Below are 19,820 nucleotides of genomic sequence, written 5' to 3'. Positions count from 1 at the left end.
TCAACTGTCTTGTGGTTTGATACAGAAAAAGAGTTTAAAAACTCAGGGCTTAAAAGAAGAAGGCTCTAAATTGTCTCTGATTTTCCTTATCTATGCAGGACACATTAACAATGACATTTTTATATTCTATCTCAACCATAAATCTTGAGGTATGTCAGGAGTTTAGTAAAGATAAATAGTTCACTTTGCTTATCTGATCTCCTGCTTTTTGCCTTAAAAATTTAAAGAATCTGTTCGTATATTCTGTGCAGCAGTATAGGAATCAGAAACCAGACAAATTCAACTGGTCACCTCATTTTGATATCTCTGGGCTAAAGATACCTCATCTGTAAAGTGGGGATGGTAAGAAAAAATTTCCCTGCCTATCTCTTTAAGGCAAAAGGAATGAGAAGCCAAATGGCATTAAAGGTATCTACATATATGCATAAGACTTTTCAGAAAAACATTTTGTAAAATAATTAGTTTATCAAGTAAAGTTGTATTTTTATCAATGCTTTTGAAGCAAATTATCTAACAAGTAAAAATGCACTAAAATAGACAGGGACTTCTACATTTGAACATACGTAAGAGTCACATGTAAGGCAATAACATTTGCACTTGGGTATTTTTTCTTCAGTATCTGGATATCTGAGCATGAAGAGTATCCGTAAACCCAGCATTACCAATAATTGTGAGCCTACGCTGTGCCTATCACTATATCAGGCACTTTAGACTTGTTACTTCCAATTCTCCCAACCACACATGAAAACAGATATAATTCCAGTTACTCAGATGAGGAAATGGGAGTACAAACAGGTGAAGGAACTTGCCCAAGGCTATGAAGCTGGTAAATAGCGGTGCCTTCCCATTGGCCGAGTGTTCATCCTGGAAATGAGAAGACTATATAGATTCTATCTACTGTCTGTCTTTCCAATGAGTCTAAATTCTTTTTATTTTAATGTAAGCCTGTAAGTTGCATAGCTCAGAGGCTATGTTGCCAACCAAACCTAACAGTTGGCAGGGAAAGTCCCCTGAAGTTTTCCAGGTCCCCTAAATGCTGAAACTGATTAATGCATGTACAGTCCTGTACCTTTGTAGGGTGTTCATCTGATTTCCTAACTTTTAAATAATCGTTGACTATGTTTGCAAAGAAGCTATATGATTTGGAAAGTGACGTTAATTTGAATCTAAAGAAAGAAGCATACAATTTTTATTAATAATTAAAAAAATTTTCTGCCTAGCTAGATGAAAAGAAAGTCACTTTGAAGGGCAATCAATTATCAGCCTACTTGAGGAAAAAATGTGTTACTCCATCCCTATCTGAGGGACTACTGCTAATGTTAGCTTTAAGTTTAGCTGCCATTCATTCATTCATTCATTCATGGCACCATTATCAAGTCCCTCTTTATGCTATGCTCTAAGCCTTATAAAAATCAGGCATGTGTGCGATATTCTACACTCATTCACTTGTTAGGCAGCTATATCATCTCTGTTGTTGTGATTAGGTCCCTTAGACAGCAGAGTGCAGGCAAATGCTTAACAACTGGCTCTCTGAAAAAAGAGTCTGGATTTATAGCATTTGCTCACTACTGTGGTGGAAATACTCCCAAGAAGGCCGACATCAAGCATGATGTCATGGAATTTGGATATGAGAAAAGACGCACACCATCAGCTCTCAGAGCACAGCTCAAATATATTCCTTTTACACAAATGGTTCTCAAATTGGGGTCCCTGGACCAGAGCATCACCTGGAAACTTGTGGAAATGAGAATTTTTGGGCTTATCCCAGATCTGAGTCACAAACTAGAAATGGAGCCCAGTAATCTGTATATTAACACACCTTTCAGGTGATTCTGATGCATGCTATTTGAAAACACCTGCTCTACACCACTGCCCGTATTTCTGGCCCTGTTAGCAGTATATGCATGTCTACAAGAAACCACAATCTTCCATCAGATGTAAGAAATAAAATGAGAAAACATACATGCCACTTCAGTTCTACTGCAAAAGAAATAATTACGACATCCTGGATTTTCTTTAACACTCTTACAGCTATGTTAACTACTCCCTCCAGACATACTTCCATGAAATAATTGTTCTCATATTGATTCATTCTAGAAAAAAATTGACATATAAAATCAAACTTTTTAAACCAAAAACTATACTACAATAGAAACAGTAACTTAATATATGATTTTTTCTCTAATTTAACAGATTTCATTTTACTAAAATAAATAAAATCCATTTTCCATCAATGTTGAAAATTAACCAAGCAATTGAAAAGATGCACCTGATGTACAAAATTATTCACATGTGTGATGCTCCAACAGCACATTAAATAATGCATAATTTGGAAAATAAAGTTTTACCAAAGTAAATCTCATATAACATAAAATCATGCAATTAAACTGAACTTAAATTTTCTGAGGTAAGCTTATGTAAAAATACCTCCTTTAAAATATTAGTGTGATGTAATTTTAAAGAAGTTATATAAAGTGGAAATACATCAAGATTTGAAAATTTAATTCAACCAAACAAAATATCTATTAAGCAACTTATGGGAAAGCTGATGGCAACGGTGTTATTGATGGGTTTTGCTATAATGATGGAGAAGCAGTACCTTTCATCAGAGTTCATATTCTAGTAAGGCCTGAGCAAGGTCAGAGGCATTTGGATAAATGCCAGAAAATTAGGAGCAGAATTAAGACTTGGAACAAATTTCAAGTTGAAGGTGAAGGAAAGAAAAAAGTCAAGAGTAACTCCGCTCCACTTCTGATGCCCAAGGAGACAGTGAGGCCTCTCAATGAAATTAGGAATTCAACAGGAACATGCGTTTGGGTGAAGCAAAAAATCTAGTTTTGGACGTTCTGAATTTGTGATCCCAAGAGCTATCGTTGTTTACTGTTTGGTATGTATTGTTCTAAATATCTTACACATATCAAATCATAAAATTCTCACCACAATCCCACAAAGACAGAGCTATGATTTACTATAGCCCTTTACCAGGTGAGGCCCAGAGAGCTTATACAATTTGCCCAAGACACACAGTTAGTAGATGGCAGAGCTGGGACTTGCATCAAGGTAGACTGTTGAGAGCACCTGCTCTTTTCTATTACTTCAATTTTATTTTTGAATGGTACTGACATTCAAATAATTCAAAAATCAAAATGATATAAAATGGTATTCACATACAAATTGTGCTTCCACCTTACTCGTTCTTCTCTATTCTTGGTTTTTTCTTCATGTAAATACGTGGAAATACAAATATATATATTTATTTACCCATCTCTGCCTTACTTTTTTTTCTTTTTGCAGGGAAAGATTCACCCTGAGCTAACATCTGTCACTAATCTTCCTCTTTTTTTTTCTTTTTATTATTTTCCTCCCCAAAGCCCCAGTGCATGCTTGTATATCCTAGTTCTAAGTCCTTTTGGTTCTTCTACGTAAGCTGCCACCACAGCATGGCAACTGACAGATGGGTGGTGTGGTTCCGTGACTGGGAAACGAACCCAGGCTGCCGAAGTGATAAGAGTGCTGAAACTTAACCACTAGGCCATCAGGGATGGCTCACTTTTTTTTTCCTTTTGAATTGAGCGATATACCTTGGAAATCTTTCAATATCATACACAGAGAACTTTCTCATTTCCTCCCTCTCTCGCTTTCTTTTCCTTTTTTTTTTTTTTTGCAGGGGCAGATTTGCTCTAAGCTTACATCTGTTGCCAATCTTTCTCCTTTTTTCTTCCTTTTTCCCCATCAAAGCCCCAGTAGATAGTTGTATATAGTTGTAAGTTCTTCTCCTTCTTCTATGTGAGCCCCTGTCACAGCATGGCTACTGACAGACAAGTGGTATGGTTCCACGCCTGGGAACAGAACCTGGGCCACCAAAGCAGAGTGCACCAAACTTTAACAGGTAGGCCATCAGGGCTGGCTCCCTTCCTTTTCCCTTTTAATAGTACATTCCATTGTGTGGATGTACTGTAGTTTATTTAGATAGAAACCTGAGTTGTTTCCTAACTTTTTGACCAATGCCACAGCAAATCACTTTGTGCACACGTCATTTCTATGTCTTCAGGTATATCTGTAGGATAAATGCCAAGAAGTGGCATAGATATTTCCAAATTGCCCTCCATAGACATTGTAAACAATCTGTACTTCTAGGGTTAATGTATGAGGATTGAGGGTACACTTTCAACTCCTCTGCTACACTCCAGAAAGAGACATCAGAAAGATTTTCCTATATTGCTAGAAGGGAGATGAGAATGAAGACAATGTTGAGTGAAGAGTGAGGACAGAGCTGAGTGTAGAATAAATCTTCATAGTGATCTTATGAGGTAGTTGCTATATTATTTACAGATATAGATTCTGAGACACAGAACGATTAAGTACTTTGCTTAAGTTTATATACTAGTAATTAGCCAAGCCTAAATCTGAACACACACATAGCTAATATGATTATTACCTGTCAAACACCAGATTTTCCTAGTGTGTTGAAATAATGTTCTCAGCAATCGCTATTTCACAAAAGCATTTTTTTATTATCCCCAACTGGAATACTAACATATTCATATATTAAATATATTTTGTATACATATCCTGTATCCATATCAATCAATCAATTAATCTATCATCTCTCTATCTGAATTTTAGGTAATTGTTGCTTATTTTCTTTTCCTTAAAAATAATGTAACAACTATTCTTGATTGTTGTGCCATAAACAAAAGAGCGAGAAATAAATGAAAGTTATGTTTTCCTTGGACCTCACAATATATGTCTCCATTAGATGATCTGCAATCAGAAACGTGGATTTCTGGTTCAGAACAAAAGTGTGCAATTGGATATTATTTTTTATAAATGTCACAGGGTATATTCTATTGTTATTTAGGCAAAAATGGTAATGAACATAAACTCACATAAACATACATAAACTTTATAGTAAGTCCTCATTTGGATATAATCATTTGGGTTTCTACAACTTATCTAGAAATATTTTAAATATATTTTATATGAATACTAGCTTTAATAAGCCAACCTCAAGAACTTTACTTTGGTTTCTTTACTGTGGTTTACTGTGGTTTCTGAGAGTTCTGTGATGCTTCATTGCATAATAGAAAACAAAAAAATCAAAACCAAAAATCAACCACAAAATCAATATTCTGAAATCTTTTTATGGTCTGAAACAAATTGAAGCTATATAATTTAAGGCCTAGCAATATCTAAAATGTTGGCGCCAATTCATCACCATTTGGAGATGAAATAACTATTGTATTCTACTTGGAAACCAATAATTATGTGTTTGTTTCCATGCTCTAAATATGCCCAAATGGGTTAGCTCACCACCAAAAGGACTTGTCGAATTCCATTCACAGCTACAATTGGCATATACTCTCCCAGAACTGTTATAAAAGATCAAATAAAATGTGAAGGCTTTTGAAGCACATTAATATATATAAGAATAACATCAATAATATAGAGGCCAGTGTCTCCCCTTTATGCCCCAATCAATGCCCACAAACTTGTTGCCAAGTGTGTTTGCCTACAGATTCATTTTGTTCACCACATATGGTATTTTTAAAAAATGTGAACTGATATTTAGAGGAGGGAAACCTCTATATTTGAAAAAGCCAGATTTCTGCCTTTCCTTAAGAAACCAGGAATTCTGGCAAAACTCTGGGCCCACGTTTTTACATGGCATCATTCAAGGAGAACTGAGTAGATGTGGGGTAGCCCTGTTTCGAGACAGATTTGCTTTTAGTTCACTCCAGTCACAACCATTCCTATTATATTGCCAATATCAAAGCTATTTGTAGTAGAGGAATACTTCTCTAAAAAGTTAGGTCTTTTCAAGAGTAAAAGGATGAAAGCATATTCTTTTCCTGCAACTGGCCTGCTTAATTCATTTAAGTTACCTGCCTGGAAAAACTGTGTATGACTTTGTGACCCTGCTCAAAAAGGTAGCAGTTATTTCTACACGTGGAGAAATTAGCTAGGGAACTTGTTTACAGGAGGAGAGAAAATTGGTTTTGAAACCCAAGAGAGGGGCTCTGAAGGTAGTCTTATGCAAAAAGCACACTTCCAGCAAAATGTATTCTCCATGAACACGTCCCTTTCACATCTTCAATTTATCATCAATATCATTACACTATTAGAAAACTCCCAAAATGAATGATAAGATGACCTATCACATATTGTATGTGTCCATTGGCTTATTATGTGAAAGCTCCCTAAGGGCAGGGGCTTTGTTCCTGAAAGCTTAGAACAGTGGCTGATATATAGTTGGTGCTCAATAAATACATATTGTGTGAATGTACCTTTAAATTACTCACTGTGCTGGGAACCTTGCAGTGGTTGCTCTAGAGCTACTCTCCATCCATCTTCACCCTGCTCTGAGCCCGGGGAGGCTCCTGTGTTACCAGGATCAGTGGATTCCTGGTTTTCTGACATCTGACTTGGCCAAAGGGAAGCATGGGCAGGAAATCGTTGGGAGGAAGGAGATTGGGGTCTGGTATTTAAAACCCTGGTTCCCTCCCTGAGGGCTGACTGCATTCCCCCACTGAAGGTCACTGCTTATGTCAGGCAATCATAATTCCTTTTCTGAGCATGGATTTCCATAACTGCTGCCTCCCCACACCCCTTCAAGCATATGGGTAGTAGCAGTGTCCCTGGTTACCAGCCCCAGGTTACTGTACTGTTCCTACCAATCTTTATAAACAGTGCCCTTATAAATCTCTCCTCAAATCATCCAACTTGAGTATGCCATCTGTTCCTGCCAGGCCCCTAACTAATTCACTTATCATGAAGCTCGCTGCAGAAAAATTATTCCCTCCTCCCCCGGTTACAAAATAATAGAGGAGAAACAGTTCTTCATTGAACAATTGTTTTCACCTTTACCAGTAACTGAGAGATCTTCACCTGTAAATGGCAGAAGCCGGGTGAGAGCCGGTGTCGTAGCTGGCGCGAACACGTCCCCGGTAGAGCTCTACGGCGATATGGTCTTTGTCACCCTTATACAGGAGGATTCCGCTGTCTTCATCTGTGGCAATCTAGTAGGAAGTAAGCTTGACATTAATGGGACGTATGACATCCAAATGTATTTCATCAAAAAGAAACATGATCACTTAGTGAAGAGTTTTTGCTATGGTTTGTTTTTTCCTTATGGCTGCTATAAGAAAATAATAACGCATGTTGGAATGATTACCTGAAAGGCAGCCTGTTCCTAAACTACTTTGTTACAGAGAAATTCATAAAGAACTTTAAAAATAACGATAACAAATATGTGAACACCCTGGGTGTGCTTAGAACTTTCTTTGCTGGAGATTTTTACCTACCTGCTGTTATTGCTCCTGTTATAGGCTTTATTTACGGCATATGTGAAATGTGACTTCAATGAGCAAGACTGATTTTCATATTCCATATAAAAAAACAAATTATTTATAGCTATGTCATGAAGAGGGGGAAACCTGTTTTTGATCCTGCTTTCTGGCCCTTTTGGGCTTTTGAGGGACCAGTTCAATACAAGTTAGGACTTAAGCCTGAACACCTCTGGGTACTTCTCATAACAGTCTGGTGTGGCAAATGTTAGAAGGCAGGGAGACAGGCTTTTTGAAGAAGGCCTGCCTGCCTTCCAGGGTCTCATGCTTCCTGACTTCTAAAGAACACCCTGTCCCTCACTGGAGTGTCAGGGTGAACCAAATTAGGAGTGGGATCTACAGAAAATTGGCTAAAGTCATTTGAATTCAAAACATATTAAATATTTTGCTAACCAGATAAAACAAACATGCAGCCTCAATTTGCCCCATGTATAGCATCTTAAATTTATTACCCCTAATCCAGTCTAACTCCTTCCGTAGGGGTCTGAATGCCTTGCTCAAAGTTACACGGTGACTTGGTGGAAAGACTTAGAGTAGTCCCCCCTTATCCGCAGTTTTGCTTCCTGCAGTTTCACTTACTTACGGTCCACCACGATCCAAAAATATTAAATGGAAAATTCCAGAAATAAACAATTCATAAGATTTGAAGTGCTCACCATTCTGAGTAGCGTGATGAAATCTCATGCCAGCCCACTCCGTCCAGCATGGAATGTGAACCATCCCTTTGTCCAGTGTACTCACGCTGTATGCACTACCCATTGGTTAGTTACTTAGTAGCCATCTCGGTTACCATATCGACTGTCACAGTATTGCAGTGTTGTGTTCAAATAACCCTTATTTTACTAAATAATAGCCCCAAAGCGCAAGAGAGGTGATGCTGGCAATTCGGATATGCCAAAGAGAAACCATAAAGTGCTTCCTCTAAGTGAAAAGGCGAAAGTTCTCGAATTAATAAGCAAAGAAAAATAAAATAATGTGCTCAGGTCACTAAGATCCACAGTAACTTATATTACTGTATATTGTTATAATTGTTCTATTTATTATTAGTTATTGTTAATCTCTTACTGTGTCTAATTTATGAATTAAACTTTATCATAGGTATGTATGTCTAGGAAAAAACATAGTACATATAGGGTTTGGTACTATCTGTGGTCTCAGGTGTCCACTGGGGGTCTTGGAAGGTATCCCCTGTGGATAAGGGAGGATACTGTACAATAAAAGTTGAGTCTGTTAACTTTATGTCAATTCTTAAAGGTTCTGGGTGAACAATTAAAAGACACTGGCTCAATATTTGCTAAGATGTCTTCTGTCTCCCCTGCGCTCTCCTCAGCTGCAGGTTTCCTAAAAAAAACCTTCCTCTTGTGCAGGGCCTGGACTGCAGAGCCATAAACATAAATGACTAAAATGCCTTTATCCGAGCACAAAACAAAGAGATATATTTTGTTGCTGTGTGTTTTTTTTTCATACAATCAAGTAGTCAATAAAAATACCAGGGTCCCATTTAGTTTTGAAAAATATAAATGTTGGAGAGAAGAATGATTGAAACTTTTCACACAAGCAGCATTTTCTGTCACTGTGTTGTGCACTCTGTAGCCGTCTATTTAAGATACAGTATCACTCACAAACTACCACGGATGTTTATGCTTTCAAGCTGAATTGGCTTTAAGATGAGATCAGCTCTTGCTGGTGGGGGAAATCTTACCTGCAGAGTGATGTTCGTCTGAGGCCGAACCTTGGCCGAAGGAATTTGAAGATAAGACTCTTTGTTTACAAAATTCACACTGACCAATTTTTCACACTTCTCTCCCTGGTAGCCAGGCAAACACTGGCATATCGGCTCATTTATCCTGATGATGCACTGAGCTCCATTCTGACAATCAAAATTATCACAGGGGCTGGTACGAGGGAGGACCATGGGTGGAGAAAATTCACAGAACAAGCCACTAAACAGTAAACAGAAAAAATATGCCAATTAGATTTCATTTAATTGCCAATGTGAATTGAGACCTGTAGGACCTAACTCCAAATCCAAATGCGTATTTCTGCTTCTACCTGTATCCTTCGGGGCAGATGCACGTGTAGCCGTTCACCGCATCGGTGCAGTGGGCTCCGTTTTTACACTTGTTATCTTGACAGTCGTCAAAATCTATGTCGCAGTGCTCGCCTATGTATCCTGGCGTGCAGTCACATCTGTTTGAACAAGCAGGTAAACAGTTTCAAACCCAACTGAGCCAAAGTAAGTAAAACAGTTGCATTTCATCTAGAAAAAAATGGAACCATCTTTAAAAAGCTTATTTAGAACAGGTTCATAGAGCCTAAAAATTAATGGATGCCTAGAAAGTAGTACTGATCTGAAAAGTAGTCTGTGGTTTCTCACTGCGATCTATCAGAGGAATGGTGATTTTACCTCTCGAATCCACAATCCAAGTAAGAATAGAATAATTGCACCAGGGTTCATTTCTTCCTCCTACCTCCCTCTCTCTTTCCCCACTTTATTTACCTACAGTGTTCTCTATTTTCAGCTCTAATTCACTTGAGCTGCTGAGATGATCAATTGCAAAATTTACTAAGCATACTAAGCATATTTTTAAGAACAATTAACATTTTTATTTTCTAGTAGAGACTAGATGCATTGGAATAAAATATAATTTTATGAAAAGTAAATATGTTAACATTGGATTCCCTCATTCACCATGAATCCAGATAATCATTATGGCAAAACGGGGGCTGACTTAACCGGGTGGAGCAGGGGAACTGCTACAAAATTCCTGGGGCCAATCCCATGGTCAGCTTTTCAGCCTGTTCTCTCTGGTGGTGTGGGGGTGGAAGGGGTCTTAGCTCCTGATGGTGAAGAACCAAGGATAATAACACAGCTGATGTTCTTTGAGCACTTTCTCTGTCCAGGCCCTGTCCTAACCCCTGTGCATATAGGGGTTCAATGAATCCTCTCCACAGCCCTGTGACATCAGTGATACCATTACTCCACTCTACAGGTGAGAAAACTAAGGGACAAATTGGTTAAGTACCTTACCCAAGGACATTCAACTTGTAAGTGCCACAGCCAGGAGCTGAACCCCAGGAATCTGACAAGAAAGCCTGGATTTCTAACCACAGCACTACGCTGTTAGATAATTAACTCCTCAGGGCTCCCTTTAAAACCTGTTGTTCTCTAGTGCTGACCACTGGCATCTCTACTATGACACCAACCACCCAGGACTTTAGAGTTGCCTGAGGACAAGCTGTGTGGTATGTGCAGTGGTTTTCAAACTATGCTTTGTAGAGCTATAGGGAACCATGGAACCCCTAGGGATGCGGCCATTGATGGGGAGGGGCCTTCTGGCAGCTTCCTTCTGCCTCCTATTGTGATTTATTAGTTTTACACATTGGGCTTCCATGAGCGTTTCTGTTTTAGGTTTAAGAAAGGGTTCACTGACTTTAAGAAACAAATAAACCAGGAAACTTTGGTTTAGTCTTACAGAATTTGGACTTTGCAGTTAGACAGAACTGCGTTTGTATCCTGGCCTCATCCTTAAGTGTATGTAATCTTTTCATTCATCATTTCTTCATCTGTAACATGTATACAATAATTCCCATCTCATAGGTTTGTCAAAAGATTAAATAAAAACACTATCCATAAAATAATTAGTACAGTGTTTGATATCTAATGCATGATTAATAAATGGTAGGTTTTTAAAAATAATTCTTTGTAAGTCTTTACAATTCTGTAAATCTTTATGGTTTAGTCTATACTAATTATCCACTTTTCTATTTCAAAGCCATTAGGATTTAAATGAATGAGGATAATTAAAAACACCCAAGTGAATGTGGACATTACCGAATGCTGAGGGTTTTGTCTGAAAATGCAAAATCAGGATTTAAGAGTTCCTGGAGAGCTGATGAATTAAAATAAATGAGAGTATACACACTCTAAGGGTAACACATAGACTTTCAGCTCTGCATGTATGAATTAGAAAATAAATTGAGCTCACTGCATAAGCACGATTTCTCTAGAGCCAGTGGTTTTAATGCTAAATCATAACAAAGCAAAGTAAACAGCAAGTCTGAAGTTAAATGGATGCTAAGTGGCCACAGACATTCTCAACTAGACGGACAAGGCCTGAGAAGAGAGCTTCCATCAGTGTTAATGTGAGCAGGACCGCTGAAGTGCCAAGCATTAAAAGAAAGAAGAAATGCTTTGAAACACTCTGAATTATTTATCTGAGAAAAGAAATCAAAGCAAAAGATAAGAGAACCACACATTCACCGCAGTGGCTGTCTAAGAGCTATTTTATATTCTCTTCTCCACAAATACCATTTTTCAAGCCCATTAGAACCTGGAGTCATGTTACGACAAACATTTTTGTCTTTCTTTTGCTCCTCAGACCGGGTTTCACAACAGGAAGAAAATATTTAATTAAGAATTCCTTAAACTTTGTATTAGCAATAAAACCTATCACATTCCCTCAACTCTATTATCTGACAAGGAGAGAGGAAGAAAGCATAGAATATAAAACACACTGTTTAGAAGCCCAGAAATTGGCTAAGTGACATGCATGCTTGAAAATACTGCTTATGGCATATCATGGTCTAAAAATATCTCAAAGCAATATAGGAGATTTATGAGGTATATAATAAAGCAGGAAAAGTAAAACCAGCTCTGTTAGCTTAGTCATAAGAAAATGAAGTTGAAGTAACAGTACAACTTGTCCAAACAACATTTGTCAGTAGAGATTCTTTAGCAGCTTCATATAGTTTTGGTTTTTAAGTCCATTTTCTTTTGGCAAATCCCTTTCCCACAATGTGCAATTATTTATAAGATGGGAGCAATAGCATACACTATGGCTTAACCTTTTTTCTGCTGAATTACATACAGCTGTAAAACAAGCTTACAGATTACTGCTGAAAACCATGGGTTCCCAAATCAGCTAACCCATAATCCAGCAAGATGCACTTTTAAGAGTGTGCAATCTAATTGATAGCGATGGAACATACTGTATTAAGGATTAGTCTTTTTGAAGACGAATTCCCTTATTTTTAGTGGTTTCCATTGAGTCTTACTAATACTTTATCTTATAATTACAAAGCACAAAACCCTGTGAAACCTGCACAGCAGATAAGCAATTCTGGAAAACCACCTGCTCGACTGACTAATTTCTCTGAGAAATGATGATATTTGTTACGTAAGTCATGCACTTTCAACCTGCCAAATTCAATTCTGGGCAGATCAAAGCCATTAGGAGTTAAAATAATTTACGTACAGTATTTGGATGAACAGAATGCAGTGCAGAATTTTGTAGAAAGTAAAGATTTCAATAAGATTTTTGTTTTTTGCTTAGGGATATAAACTAAAATAAAGTGAAAAACAGAATCAAAGATATTCTTTTCTTTCTCAATAGGGCATCAAATGGAAGCAGCAGGTGCTGCAAGTGTTTCTGCATATTCCAAAATGATGAATTTTAAACCAGATGAAACAAAAGAATATTCTCCAAATAAAACGAGAATAAGTGTTTTATTCAGATTGATCTTTGAACAGCAATGGGGGTCTGGTGAACTGACACCACCTCCCACCCAACTTAGAAAGTCTGATGATCTGTTGACAAGTATCAATATGTTGGAGTCCCAGCTCAAATCTCATCTTCTCTTATAAACCATTCCTGACCTAAGTACATTTTAATTCTCTGAATCCTATGGCAATTAAGTCTGAGTCATTCCACTGAGAAGATGAAGTATGTGAAAGTGAACAGCTATAAAGCACTACAAAACCATGAGATGGTATTATTACCACGTGCCCCGGCCCATGGCAGACGCTCAACAAACATTAGGTGAAGGAACAAATAATGCTATTTGCTAGTTATCTGATATAAACACAGCTCAACTCCTGAACCCAACTGTGTCATTCTTGAGAATCCAGCTTACTTTCTATAACAAACCAACTATAATGTTTATAAACTATAAAACGTCTTAGAGGTAACCTGTATGAGAAAAACTCAGCTCCAGCTCTGCCACGGAATAAGAGATCTTTGGACAGCCACCCAACCTCTCTGGGCCATGGTTTCCTCACATATAAAATGAAGAATTTGGAACAAATGAACTCTAAAGTACTGCCAGCACTAAGAAGAGAAGTTGCTATTGACAGACCCTTAAAATGTTTCAGGATGGTATCAAAGGATTCATTTTATTTGATACCAAACATATTTCAGGAAGATTGCTGAGGAGGAAAAAGAAATGATTTTGCAGTTCTGAGATCACTTGCAGGAGCCCTCTATCTAGAGTGACTGCGTGCTTTATCATCCCACACAAGACATATTTAAGGTGAAAGGGGCACGATTAATAATTACACTGAGACAACAGGCATAAATTGGGACTGTCCTGGGGCAACCTGGGGCACACCGTCACTCTGTCCTCCTCACCTTGGATAGTTCAAGTATTGTAGCAGACCGAAAAATTTTCAGATACATTAGATAAACTCCCTGTTTTATCACGGACTTACATTCAGATAATGAAGCACCTAGCAGATATGACACATTTATTTAGCCTTCAAATAAATTTAAGTAAACACAGTCAAAGGCAACTTTATTTCATATGTGACTTCCCAGGAAGAGTCATGGAACAAAAGGAAACACTCTCTTTTATTTTCTTTAGTGTACTAAAAAAAAAAGTCCATGCTGTATAAGAACATTTATAAAAATGCCATTGACACTAGAGAGTATGTTCCTTTAATCCTGAGCAAAGGTGTGAAGTCAGGTCCTCAAAGGAAGAAGGAGAAGAGGGGTTCCTAAAAGAACAGACTCCTCCCCTGATTGTGAGCCCCGAGTCAGCCTCTGACTTACTTGAATCCCTTTGGCGTCAAGATGCACTTGGAGTCATGCTGGCAGGGGTTCAGGTCCTGGGCACAGAAGTCCAGCTTCTCCTCACACAACTCTCCTGTTAATATGGCAAATGGTGTTAGTTCTTAGAGAAAGGTTAACAGGCTTCCTGCCAGCAAGCTGTGTCAAGGGCCTTAGAGGTTAGCGCAGCTTGTGATTGGGGAAAAAAAAAAATCACAAGATATGGAAGCAGAAGATCCAAAATGCTGGTTCTACTGCTAAATACTCTTATGATTTGGGACAACACAACTATTGAGATCTGTGACTAATATGAGCCCCTTTAGAATATACTTTTGGAATTAGGAAGAGGACATCAGAATGCTTTTCATTTCGATTTATTTATTTATTTTTGGACTTTTTTTGAGTATAGCATATATCCAAAAGTTAAATGAATAGCTAATGAATATTCACAAACTGAACTCACTCATGTAACCAGCATCCACATCCAGAAACACCACATACCAGCATCCCAGAAGCCCGATCCCAAGGGTAAGTAACCACTATCCTTACAGGACTATAGATTAGTTGTGCCTATGTGACTATAGATTAGTTATATAGAATCATTCGAGATGTACTCCTTTATGTCTGGCTTATTCTGTTGTTTTATGTTTGAAAAAATAATTCTTTTTTTCTGTGAAGACTATGAAGAAACAAATCTTCATAGTCTCCAAGGTCTTATAAGTCTAGAAGAAAAAGACTTTGTTTCCGTCTTATGACTTATTGTAACAGCTCAACAGAATACTCCTTAGCTGCAACCATCAGATAGAAAGAAAAAAGCAAAAGGAGAATAAATCTAGATACAGAACATAAGCTTTTTTCTGAGCATCAGCTAGCTCATAAAGCATAATTTTTATCAATAAATGAGAGCTAAGAGCACAACCACGCAGGTTCTAGGCACTCTATGCTGAACTGCATGTTTGACTCTCTCTTAGGGAACTTCTTCAGATACAAATAAGCTGGTTATATTTCATTTTCAGATATATTAGGACAAATATGATTTTCAGTGAGAAGACTTTCTCAATCATTGTGTGAGACATAAAGGTGACTAGAAAGATGTAAAATAAAAAAGTTCTCTCCTTTTCTACTTTACTTTTAAACACGTTTTAATTATTTTATATGTAATAAATGAATGAACAAAGTGGTACATCTATAGGTAGCTGTTCATTTCCAAGAAACTATTAGAACTTTTATTTGTTTCAAGTGTGTGGATTTAAACAGCATTGGTTAAAAATTCAGGCGTTTGCAGTATATCCCTTTGTTACAAGACTGTCCTTTTAAGGTAATACTTTCCTACTTAGTAGAAATAGTTGTTTAACGACTAAATGTGGCATATTATCTAAACTTCAAGGATCTTTTTCCATGATGCAAATATGTAAATGTACTCATCAAGCTATTACATCAATTTGGTGTATGATAAGTTAGCTTTTTTCTGTCTCTTAAAATGAAGTAATTGCCCTGAAAGCCTCATATATTTCTTCTATAAGAAGGCTTTCTAAGTGTCTCCAAATCTGTGATACAAAGTTTTTAACAACATATACATGATGAGCTATTTTTAAACAGGGTTTATTTAAAGCTTTTCACTTTCAATTAGTATTACTTTAAGTAATACATCTTGATGGATTTTATTCATTATAATTTATCAGTCCACCATGATGAAATCATTTTCAGTTTTTTAATCAAATCTAGCTGGTTGGATACAGACTGTTTACAGCAGTCTATATCCAAGGCAGTTTGTAAAAATTAATGCTAGAGAGGGACCATTTGAGATATATAATAAAAGTCTTTCTATGTATTTTCCAATTTATGCCCACATAAGAAATTGTTTTAAAAATGATAAGAAAGGGGGAAATGTTTTAGTTCTTATTCACTTTGATCCAATTCAATCCAACCCAGTCCAATCCAATTAAGCTAGTCTAAACCACAGTTCACAAAAATTTACCACAGTCAGGCACTGCCTAATGATGTTTCAGTAGATGGACTGCATATATGATGGTGGTCGCACAAGATTAGTACCTTATAGCCTGGGTGTGTAGTAGGCTGTGCCATCTATGTTTGTGTAAGTACACTCTATGATGTTCGAACAATGATGAAATCGCCTAATGATGCATTTCTCAGAATATGTCCTTGTCATAAGTGAAGTCTGACTATATATGATGCTGTGCTAGATCCTGGGGCTATAAGGATGGACGTAATGGACACTGCCCTCAATCGGCTCCCAATAAACCAGTAGAAAAACCCTGGGCTGAAGACAGAACAGAGAAAATTTCATCTCTAAGAGAATAAAATAGAGTTGACCCTTATTCTCTACCGGATATTTCTCCATAAACTTGATGTAGAAAGGAGTAAGAAAGGAGATGGTTCTAAGAAACTGTTAGCTAAACAGATTGCCAAATCTGTAATCAACAGCTTTAAGACTAAGCATGCCAACTTGAATGTGAAAAGTTATATCAATGTCAAATATTCCTATCTTATAAGGAATCTATCTTATAAGAATAGCATTGTAGCAATATTGATCATTGCTAAAGTTGTGTATGATGCTTATTTATGACCATTCCATTGCTACACATTTGACTCTGGTAAGATTGGTTGACTACTTCAAAAAGGATGTATCACCAAACATCACAACACTAACGAATATTACAAAAGCAGTCTCTGTATCCCATTACCGCCTAACTCACTTTTAAAGCCCAATCTTCCACCCTACACTCATCACCTGCGTCTATTCACTGTTTTAATCTCAACTCCATGCCTGGGCTACTGGTGTTTCCTTTTACTGTAGTAACTTTCGTAATTTCTGTTGTCAATTTTCCCATCTATAATATATCCCTTTCTTTATGAAATCTTCCTGGATCTTTTCAACTATTTGTTGTTTATCTACAATTTTTACATGTCACGTTTGCTTGTACCTATCTTATGGCACATATATTGTATGTATTTTTTATTGACTTAATAAACATTTATATAGTGCTTACTACTGTGTGTCAGACAGTTTTAAACATTGTGCAAATATGCAGTCATTTAATGTTCATGATAACCTATAAAGTAAGGTTGTAGGGTTGCACTGTTTTAGATGCATTGGACATTAGTGGTGTTTATCTCATTCCCTTTCTTTGAATGTAAGATCATAGTGAACAAACATTAGGCTTAGCTATCTTTTTATCTCTCTAGAGTATGGTGCTGTGACATACTAAAATAATAGTTATTGAAAGAAAGAATCATCTTTTTTTCTTTTTTGGTGAGGAAGATTGGCTCTGAGCTGATATCTGTTGCCAATCCTCCTCTTTTTCCTAAGAGAGATTAGCCCTGAGCTAACATCTGTGCCCATCTTCCTCTATTTTGTACATGGGACGCTGCCACACACCGCTCGATGAGCGGTGCATCCCTCCACACCCGGGATTCAAATCTGCGAACCCCGGGCCACTGAAGCAGAGCATGAGAACTTAACCACTATGCCACTGGGCTGGCCCAAAAGAATCATGCTTTTTAAGGCAAGGTTCTATGTTGTTGACCTATATTCAACTTGGATTTCATTTCAGGATTTTGACATTTTTCTGTTTATTTTTTATTTAATAATTAGTCACTTATCATTAATAATAACATAGCATATGCTTCTCCCTTTAAACGTTACTTAAAAATTTCCCCCACTGAATATTAAAATAAATGTTTTCACTGGACTCTTTCTTTAATTTGTTCTAATTATATTAGCTTCTGCTGTATTTGAAAGAAGGAAGTTTTTAAAGTTCAAATAGTGTCCCATAGTGGTGAGATTTCGGAGCTCAATATAACATAGGAAATATAGCAAGCCCCATGGACAAATGAGGGACTTCATGTCTACTTCCCAACCACTAAAGGAAAACTGGACATCTGCAAGCTGCATTGGCTTTCCAGGAAGAATGGAAATAAAATGCACTAACAGTAGTGCACTCATATGCTTTTAGTTACTATTGAAAACTTTCTCCAAACCTCATAATATTGAGAGGACATTATGCAATTTTTCTTTGGTTTTTGTTTTTGGCATATGTGTAGTCAGAACCAGTAATGAGTTAGTAAAAAAAAATCAAGGAAAAACAATGGAAAATAAGGCGAGTGAACTTGCTTTTTTGATGGTCCAAGACCTGAGATAATATCATCAATGGTTGCCTCCCTTCCTGAGGTGATAAAATGAGAGGTAACTGAGAGGAAAGGTGGAAATGTTCTTTATTCTACTACACATAGTTCTGTAACCTGTTACCCCATGAGCAGGTCTTCATGTGTTTTACTTGGCATCAGAAAAAGTAAGTCAGCCCACCAGAGTGGTTAAGGGCAATGTGGTTGAATACAGGTCAAATTTCAGTGCCCATGAACCTCTTAAGAGACAGGGGTCTAAACACACCTTGATTCCATAATTCGGCTCCAACCCACTCCACTAAATCCCAGGAAATCCTATTTCTTTGCTTTTAGCTCTGGACCCTTAAAAGTCCCCAATGACAAAGCAATAGCATGGAACACAATGGTTGCCTGGCACTTGTGATTTCACTTTTGATCTGATGAGCAAATTAATTTTCCTCATGCTTTTAGTTTTCAGCTTTTTTGGTGATGAGAAGTTAAAGGGGTGTATGTGTGTGTATATAATATGTGTTGGTTGTCTGTGTTTTTGAGAAGAAACAGAGAGTGGTCAACCAAAGAGTCTATTATTGCCTCTTCAGGGTAACAGGGGTTAGTGAATGACCCACTGTAACTTGTGGAGAAAAAGCACCACGCGTCCTACATAGAGGTGTCTTTTTTAAGAAAGCGACATCTAGGTCTTGGATCACCTCTTCCTGATTGTGTCTGTCAGGAAAGTATGGCACAGAGTGGGACTGGAAATGGCCAAGTTCTACAGTTATATTAGGATGAGCTGGGAGGGAGTAAGGTGAGAGTGACACCCACTTCCCTAAAAGAATTTGATTCCTCAAAGCCTGTTCTTGAGGAGGAGACAGAATTCACTACTAACTGAACTGGAAACATGGTTTTTCTGAAGAATTTGATGTAGTGGTAATATGATCATACATCCTGGCTTGCTCAGGACAGTCCTAGTTTACACCTGTTGTCCCAAGGTCATTATCAATAGTGTCCCCATGCACCCACACAGATGATCTGGATGATAAATGTTATGGTCACCTTGTAGGCGGAGCAGTAAAAGCCGGATCGGCAGAGTTCATGCTGTGTTTGCAGTGAAGAGTGAACCAGCATAAAGAGATCTTAGGGAGAAACTACTCTTATTGGGTGAGAGGACGTATGGGATGCTGAGTTATTGCTTGGAGCGGCCTTCTGTGGCTTATTCGGTACAAAACAGTGGACTGCTTGCAGAGAAGTGAACTATTTTATTGTTCCAGGCCCCAATTCTTCATCGGTAAAATGAGGCTCTGGAATTGGAATTGAAGTTGTGCAAGGTCAACTGTGGCTTTAAAAAGTCTTTAAAAAAAAGGCAAATGCTTCTAAAGAGACAGATAATGCAGAGAGCAAGTTAGCAGAGGGAGCGTCTAGCTTAGCTGTACAAAACATTACTGCATTCAGTGGTAAAAACAGTGTCGGCACGTGCCCAGAGTTCTCTGAGGCACCAATATTGTGAATTTTCTTGCGCAGAGGT

General features: G+C 37.6%; 1 protein-coding gene across 2 annotated transcripts in view; it reads right to left on the bottom strand.

Annotated features, from left to right (window-relative positions):
• SLIT2 (slit guidance ligand 2) overlaps nucleotides 1–19,820 on the bottom strand; it is a 364,985-nt gene that overhangs the window by 13,194 nt on the left and 331,971 nt on the right. For both annotated transcript variants that reach the window (XM_058546810.1, XM_058546811.1), the window contains 4 exons: nucleotides 14,177–14,270; nucleotides 9,399–9,536; nucleotides 9,049–9,289; nucleotides 6,889–7,019 (listed from right to left, as the gene is read on the bottom strand). In XM_058546810.1, coding sequence (XP_058402793.1) covers nucleotides 6,889–7,019; nucleotides 9,049–9,289; nucleotides 9,399–9,536; nucleotides 14,177–14,270 — 604 coding nt within the window. The remainder of the gene's footprint in view (nucleotides 1–6,888; nucleotides 7,020–9,048; nucleotides 9,290–9,398; nucleotides 9,537–14,176; nucleotides 14,271–19,820) is intronic.

This window comes from Diceros bicornis, chromosome 8 (genome assembly GCF_020826845.1).
Source record: "Diceros bicornis minor isolate mBicDic1 chromosome 8, mDicBic1.mat.cur, whole genome shotgun sequence".
Taxonomy (NCBI): Eukaryota; Metazoa; Chordata; class Mammalia; order Perissodactyla; family Rhinocerotidae; genus Diceros; species Diceros bicornis.
The sequence above is the reverse complement of the archived record's forward strand: the minus strand, read 5'-3'. Positions and strand labels throughout refer to the sequence as shown.